This window comes from Esox lucius, chromosome 11 (assembly GCF_011004845.1).
Source record: "Esox lucius isolate fEsoLuc1 chromosome 11, fEsoLuc1.pri, whole genome shotgun sequence".
Taxonomy (NCBI): Eukaryota; Metazoa; Chordata; class Actinopteri; order Esociformes; family Esocidae; genus Esox; species Esox lucius.
Window position 1 is genome coordinate 6444377 of NC_047579.1, and position 7475 is coordinate 6451851.

The following is a 7475-nucleotide window of genomic DNA, read 5'->3' on the forward strand; positions in this document are numbered from 1 at the left end:
GGTTACCATCAGAATACCTGAACCACTGATTCAGGGTTACCATCAGAATACCTGCACCACCTGTCAATTATGAGCTTAACAGGAAGTTGAAGTGGAGCTTCAAATTGCGAGAAGCTTAGTTTACGATTAGCTCCAAAACTGAGCAAATCTATTGAGAACCATGACACTGACTGGGTTATCTACCACACCTTACTGGATGGGCGCATCTGCTAAATGACCAAAATGTATATGCCTGGGGAATCTGTGTAACTCTGTGTCTAAAGACCACAAAAGATAGAGGCTGAGGGTCATTTTGTATATATCTTTATTTTAAAAGCTTTTCCTGTACCGTGCTTGGTTTTCTTAACGTTTCATCAACTGTTTGTCACAAGACACAGCCGAGTGTCTCTTCCAAGCAACAGTGCTCTTCTTATCCCCCCCCAAAACCTTCTTTTCATTACATTTGAGAAACAAAATGTTGGTTGGTTTGAGTGTAAACAACAGACATTGTATCTTCACCAACTTTACAGTCTTTAGATTGTTTGTCTTCCCGGTAAAAGTAGATGGTCTGCAACTGAAATGACCCCCTGTCCCCTGCATAGTGCACAGCTACCAAAGGAACCCTACGGGCCCTCGTCAAAACTAGTGCCCTACATGAAGAAACAGAAAGCCATTTCGAGTGCATATTGTTTTGCTGCTGCTGAAGCTGTCCTCTTTTGTTTTATTCAAAGGACCCCCTGTTCTCTGTGTAGCGCACTACTCTTCAATTGAACCTGTATAACATAAAGCCCTGGCCAAAAGTAGCACACCAGTCAGGGTGGAGAAAACCATAACAAAAGCAGACCGCCACGGCGTGACAGGAGCTCCCCCTCACATGTTGGTGCTCATCCGCGTCGTTTGGCTGTTGGCTGTGGTCAGCTCTCCCTGGCTGCCTTCTCTAGGGGGCGACTGTGAGAGGGAAGAGAGGGGGAGAAGCTGTCTCAAGACGAGTACAGAAAAGAACTGATTCAGAACCGTGGAATCTCTGGAAATCCAGCATCAGACAAATACAAGTTCTGACTAATGCAAGACAAAGGACAAGCACACAAAGCATGCTCCAACACACATGGACAGGTGTAAACTCTGCCCATTTTCCCATTAAATATGGGAAAATGAGGAAGTAACTTCATCCCTAGGAACCAGTTTCCCAGACACAGATTAACCCTAGTCCTGGAATGAAAAGCGATATAATTGAATTTGATGATGCTTTTCAGTTCAGGACTTAATCCCCTAACCCCTTTCTGTGAAACTGTCCCTAGACTAGGATAAATTCAGTCTCGACTAGGATAATACAGAAATAGGATGAATAGAGCAACACTACTGCCAAAAATATTTAATATCTATGATATCATAACAGATGGGGGCTTGTGGTCATTCAAAAAAACATCTAAACCAGCTCTATTAATTGGATTTCTACATAATGTGACTGCTGGGCATTGCCTCCACAAGGTTCTTCTACCTTGACGTGTATCTGGTTGCTCAGAACGGCGGCTCGGAGGATCATGGCTTTGGCTCGTCTTTGGAACTCCTTGCCCATGTGGACGGACTTCTCAAACGTGTGGCTCCGCTGGTCCACATCCCGGGCATACAGGATCTGACATCACAGGCACAGGAAGCGGGAAGTGACCCACACAAGGTGGGGAGGGAGAGAGTGTGTGTGTGCTTTAACTGATAGTTGATACAGTCTGGTGTATGGCAAGTGTGTGTTCTCTCCCCCTTGCCATGAAATGTGCGTGTTACCTTGCTATGGGAGTCTATGCGTGCGTTGATGAGGCCCTCCAGTATGAGCTGGGTCAGCTCGTCCTCCAGAGCCAACACGGTGGTGTTGAAGGCCTGGGCCATCTTAGTCATGTCAGCAGACACGTACGGGCTGAAGTACTGCAACACACACGTTAACACACACCCAACACACACGTTAACACACACCCAACACACACGTTAACACACACCCAACACACACGTTAACAGGCATACAGGCGCATTCACGTCCTAAGACGGAAACAGAGACGCTCTGTGTCTGACCTGTATGAGGGCTCTGTTCCGGATCTGTGTGTAAAGGGTTCTAACGTGGGGGGCCAAGTACATGTCCAGCAGAAGATTGTCCTACAGAGAGGAGCACAGGAGGAGGTGGGAGGAGAGATACCTGGGCAGCTGGAAACACCATTCACAAATACCAAACAGTGTTGTTCGCTCAATCAACACCAAGACGACTCAGGGCATCTTCCTTCCTTACCTTCATCTCGTCCAGCAGTTTGAGACAGGACGCGTACTTGGACTCATAAAATTTGAAGATGATATCCCGGACCTGGGGTTCCAACTCTAAAAATAATTTAAAGGAGCTAGAGAGACAGAAAGACATAGAGAGAGGGGAGGGTCAAAGAGGGCTTGATGTTTCAACACAAGCAGAGAAGCTTCTACTGTCCACACGTCCTTATCCTTGCCCAATACGCAGGACACCAGCTTGATTGAGAGACCAAAGTGAGCAGTGACCAGAACACGCTCTTCAGAAGCCGGCCTACCTGCTTGAGATGACGTTTTTCTGCAGTTCCTGCCTGTCGAACGTGGCCAGTGCACACATGCCCCCATAAACAGCCACATTACTGGGGGACAGCAGCTGGAGGGAGAAACATCCACCGCGTCAGCAACCGGGTCTCAAACACCCCCCACATCGGGCCTGATTAATGGGTTGGCTTGGGCCTCTGACCGGGGTGAGTTTGGATGGATCGTGAACCGAACGGTGTGTGTGTGTGTGTGTGTGTGTGTGTGTGTGTGTGTGGGGGGGGGGGGGGGGTCTGGGGATTTATCTGTATCTCACCTCTGGGAAGTCGCAGTGGTCAAATGACGCCTGGAGGAAGCACTTGGCGGATTGTTTGTACTTTCTTGAGGCGAGTTCCGCCAGTCCTGGGGATATGAGAGGGGAAACACTTCAGAGCTGCTGAACACTGCGTCTAAACACACCTAGCAACACACTCCTCCCATAAACACCAGGCAGCCTGTCAGAATGACACTCCACTCTGTAAACACACGTCAGGGCTTGGTGGCCTTACCAGCAGCGCATTTTAGTTTGGTAAGGACAGGTTGGTTCTGGCTGTCTCGCTCTCCTCGTTGCTACAATGGCAAAGAGAAGAAACGAGTTACGGTACACCCAAGTCATTGTGTTCCGCACTAGACATCTGGGATTGCAAGTTGGTCTACATTATTGAGTCTGTCAGTACTCACCTCAGCTATCTCTGGAGTGGATTCAGCCTTGCTGACATAACTAAGGACATGAGACCAGTTCTGGAGGTAAACGCTAACCTACGTATGAAAGCAAAAAGGAAGAAGAAAAAACAAAAACAAATGCAAGAGCAATTTTTAAATTAATAAAAAAGAAAAAGAAAGAAAGAGAGAAAGAGAGAGTGAGGAGAGAAAGAAAGATAATGTAAAATAAAAGTCAGAAAAGGGGGTAAATAAGGGGGGGAAATAGAACCAGAGATAAAGAATGAGAAAGGAAACGAGGACAAACAACAGTGAAAGAAAGAAGGAAAGAGAGGAGGGAGAACATTAGTAAGAAACCTTTCAAGGGCATCAAGTCCAGCAATCGTCCTTCACAGAAACACCAGGCGACTCGACCGCATCACAAAGAGGGAGGTGCTTGTCGGCGAGGGTTACGGTACCTTGATGACGTTAAGACACATGTTGATGACATGCTTGGCGCTGGTGCAGTAATCGCGTGCTCGGCTGTAACATTTGAGGGCGTTGCTAAGATCTCCACAGTCTAAATAGTGGTCCCCCAAATCGTCGTGACCCCTCCTAGACAGCGACAGACAGATTGAGTACAGGCAGTCTGTCCCGTCCCCGTTGACCCGCCGTCCCCTCCCGCTGGGACTCCGTACCTGATGCTTTCTTTGATGGAGTTTCCCTTGTAGTTTTTGAGGTCCGTGTCCAGCTTCTCCAGTTTGAGCAGGGCCTTTTTCCTGGTGGCCTCGGCCCAGGCCGTGTCCAGGCTGGGGGGCTCCGCCGGCGCCTCTGGCCCCGCGTCGGGGACACCCTGTGCCTCGCTGGGGGGGGGGAACCCCACAGAGAAGACCTTAGAGTGTATTGTTGCACTGGCTGCTTATCTGTCGCAGTAGACAGATGCTGCGTGTGTGGGCGTGCTCGAAACACCCGCGCTCCTCTCCCTTACCGGGTGGCGTCGGCGAGTCTGCGGTGGATGTCCTCGTACACGTCGACGTTGAAGGTCCTCTGGACGAAGGACAGGGCCATCTTCAGGGCCTCGGCGCGGAGCTGGGGACAGTGCTCAGCTATGAACTGCAGCCTTTCGATGCGCATCAGGCCGCTGTAGCTGGACGCATATTGCTCCAGATCCTGGAGGGAAAGAGGGGGGTGGGGTAGATATCAAGATCATATTCCCCTCGTGCCTCCTCCCCTCCAAAACCGCTGGATGAGAAAGCTAGAAGCACTGGCCTTCTCCTCCTTAGGAGACAAAGTGAGGTTAAAACACTGAAAAGAGGAGACGACGACAAGAAACCGATCACAGCCAGGAACAGCCCCTTAGCTACGGCCTTACTGTTTAAACATACCAGCGTGGGGTTTTCCACAACGTAGCTGGGGTCCGGGGCATTCTGTTGGTCTTCCTGGGGGTCAGCATCGATTTGCATGGGTTCCACTGCCCCCTGGGGGAGAGAGGGAAGAGGAACACAGGCTCAATGACACCGGAGACGGTTGCAAGAGAAACGCTTCAGCATGGTCGTCATCCTCTGGGAAAGTCACCAACTTGGATCAGACTGGCCGGCACACACATGAATAGAAAAGACTTATTCAGGTCAATGATTGGTCCATTACTGTCATACTGTATTTCAGTGCATATAATCCTGTTCAATAGGTCGAAATCCAGGTATGTAAAAATGTTCCACTCACATGATAATGTTGCTTAAAATTGTCAGTGTGTAATAACCATTAGTAACAAAGTTGTGTATTTGTAAAGGCAATAAGAAAAGAAAACCTGATTTAAAATACAACTCGATGTAGAAAAGTTAGGCTGGATATTGAAATTAAAACGCATCAGATGGATTCCCCTTGACAACATACGTGTTTGTCCTAAATGCTAAATCGGGGGGGGGGGGGGGGTATTCATTCAGACAAAAACAAATGGTTTTCATTGCAAAATGTTGTGCACGGATGAAAAGTATACTGGGCACATTCAGGTGGGTACCTTGTTTCGCTATGCTTGCTGACGGTTAGCAACCAACCATTTTCTTTGATGCAATGAATAAACCCTGCGACTGTCTTGAATATGTTAAAAACAATAAAACAGCTGTACTGAATGACCAGTTAAAGAGCAGAGAGGTTGGATAGCGGGTTGGGGAACGCTGTCAGCATGGACACTGTCCTTTAAATGCGTCACTCAGTGCTTAAACCCACACCCACCAAATGGGAACAAACATACCTGTTTGTCCAAGAACACACAGACACTTTCAGGGAAACCTCTGTAATACAAACCAATCCACAACACACTGAATTCAACTGAATCCAGTTTAAATCATACACTGGATAAACGTAAAACAGGCTAGAAGACAGCTGTGGCTCAAGCTAAGGGGGCCTGTATAATTATTTAAATGTGGCTTAATCTAATCTTTCCTAGATTCTTGCATCCCCTCTCACCTCCACAAAGCTCACTGGGGAAGAGGATTTCAGGGTTTCTCCTCCAACCAATCGATTAAGCTGAGAGGGCCGGCCAAGATAAAAAAGGATGCTAGGAATCAGGGAAAGCTGGGTCCAGACCGAGCCGTTGTTCTGCAGAGTTTGACTGTCTGGAACTGTATCCACAAAGCATCCGAGCAGGGCTGGGCTAGGGTCGGTTTAGACGTTCGATCATCGACAATAAACCGTATCACGTGGACGGATCGGAGATCAGCACCCCTATGCGGAAACCCTTTGTGGATACAGCCCTGGTCTGTGTGGCTGCACTGGCTGGCTGTCCTACCTCTGGGAGCAGGGAGCAGGCTGAGAGGCTGGAGCTGAGGACATAGTCCCCTGCTGTGAAAGGGATGGGCAGGCGGGGTCTGCTGCTGCCGCCACTGGAGGTACATGGCAGCTCCATCTCCCTGTCCTGATCTTGTTCTGGCCCTGCAGAACCCCCCCACCCTGACACTGATCTGTCCTGGGGGGAGGAAAGGATGGTGTAGCGAGACCTTAAGAGCGATCTCTGGTCAACCTGAATCCCTGTGCTGGCTTGCCTCGGGTGCTAAGCAGGGTAAGCTCCTGGATGGGAGACTGGATGCTGCTAGAAGTGATGTTGCAAGACCAGAATGTGTCTCTCGACCCTCTGGTGGAAGGATTTCCCAGGGCAGTAAATGGGACATTGCCCTACATGGGAGCAAGGGCGTTAAACACACTTGGTCTTGGTTAAATATCTAATTGGCCCCTCAAACCCTCATCAGCATCCAAATGGCTCTTTCAACCCCTCACCCCCAGCGTTAATTTTTGTAAAACACTGAGTATGAAATTTACACGCTCGATAATGATCAGTGAAAACCATGTACAATTGTAAATGACAATTCATAACATGATATATCACGTTAGCTAGAACTGTCTAAACACACAATAAGTATAATTTAAGAGGTAATTTAAACATCACCACCGGTGGATGTCTTCATGAACCAAAATAAAAGCTATCATGTCTGCGTTTTTATAGTGTACTGTATTTACAGTAAAGACAAGGTTTACATTTTCCGGGTGACGTTTACTTCTTCCACTCATGGATGATTAGTATTAGTTGGCCAACTGATACCCACAGTCAACTTTTACTAGATGTTTATATTAAAATGTTGTCTAACTAATTAACGAATTGCAAAATCTATTGTCTGGGCGCGATTAACGTTCAAACATGATATCCATGTCAGCTAGCTAGTTACATGGATTTGCTAACTTCAATTCAGGTTCCAGAAAGTTAGTTAGCTGAATAACGTTAGCCGGCTAGCAACTTTTAACAATCATTTGTCTGTTTACATTTTCAATGGAACAATTACATATGGCCAAAATCTAATTCATAAATATAAACGTAGCATTACCCACCAAACTGAATATATTTAAACTAAAAGTATTATTTCTAGTAAGACACAACCTTCGCCTTGGCTGAACCCGCCATAAACGCAAAACCTATACAAGTCAGGCTAACTTGATAGCTAGACACTTGGCTACATTAGGTAAGCCAACGTCAGCTAGCATGTTAGCTAACGCTACTAGAAAACACTATTTGGGAACCACATTGACCAGTTCAATTGAAACAAGGGTAACCATAGTACAGTCTTTCAGTTATGCTACAGAATAAATAAACGATACACAACTTGTTTTAATAATAAAAGTTTACCTGAAAATTAAAGACCTGCACGGGAAGAGGCATCTCCTTCTCTGCGGACACACTAAACAATTACATCCGGGGCATGAGAGCAAATGAGGCCAGTCATTGATAAAAA

General features: G+C 47.2%; 1 protein-coding gene across 4 annotated transcripts; it reads right to left on the minus strand.

Annotated features, from left to right (window-relative positions):
• Window positions 1-287: 287 nt before the first annotated feature.
• On the minus strand, window positions 288-7475 carry gps1 (G protein pathway suppressor 1). 4 transcript variants are annotated; one of them, XM_010905676.4, is made up of 14 exons: window positions 7370-7475; window positions 4581-4673; window positions 4184-4365; window positions 3894-4058; window positions 3675-3810; window positions 3238-3315; window positions 3066-3126; window positions 2834-2919; window positions 2538-2632; window positions 2252-2357; window positions 2041-2121; window positions 1759-1896; window positions 1478-1612; window positions 288-954 (listed from the first exon to the last, which is right to left on the minus strand). In XM_010905676.4, exons 1-14 carry the CDS (start codon window positions 7400-7402, stop codon window positions 850-852), a joined length of 1494 nt encoding a protein of 497 aa, XP_010903978.1. In that variant the 5' UTR covers window positions 7403-7475; the 3' UTR covers window positions 288-849. The 4 variants fall into 4 exon arrangements, with proteins under 4 accessions (XP_010903978.1, XP_010903979.1, XP_019906356.1 ...); XM_010905677.4 differs by having other exon boundaries at window positions 288-927; window positions 7370-7474; XM_020050797.3 differs by lacking the exon at window positions 7370-7475 and adding an exon at window positions 5984-6353.

Coding starts and splice junctions, on each gene's coding strand:
- gps1 (XM_020050797.3), bottom strand. CDS start 6,100: ATGGAGCTGCCATGTACCTCCAGTGGCGGCAGCAGCAGACCCCGCCTG. Junction 2,920..3,065: donor CAAACTAAAATGCGCTGCTG/GTAAGGCCACCA, acceptor TCATATCCCCAG/GACTGGCGGAACTCGCCTCA. Junction 1,897..2,040: donor GGAACAGAGCCCTCATACAG/GTCAGACACAGA, acceptor TGTGTGTTGCAG/TACTTCAGCCCGTACGTGTC.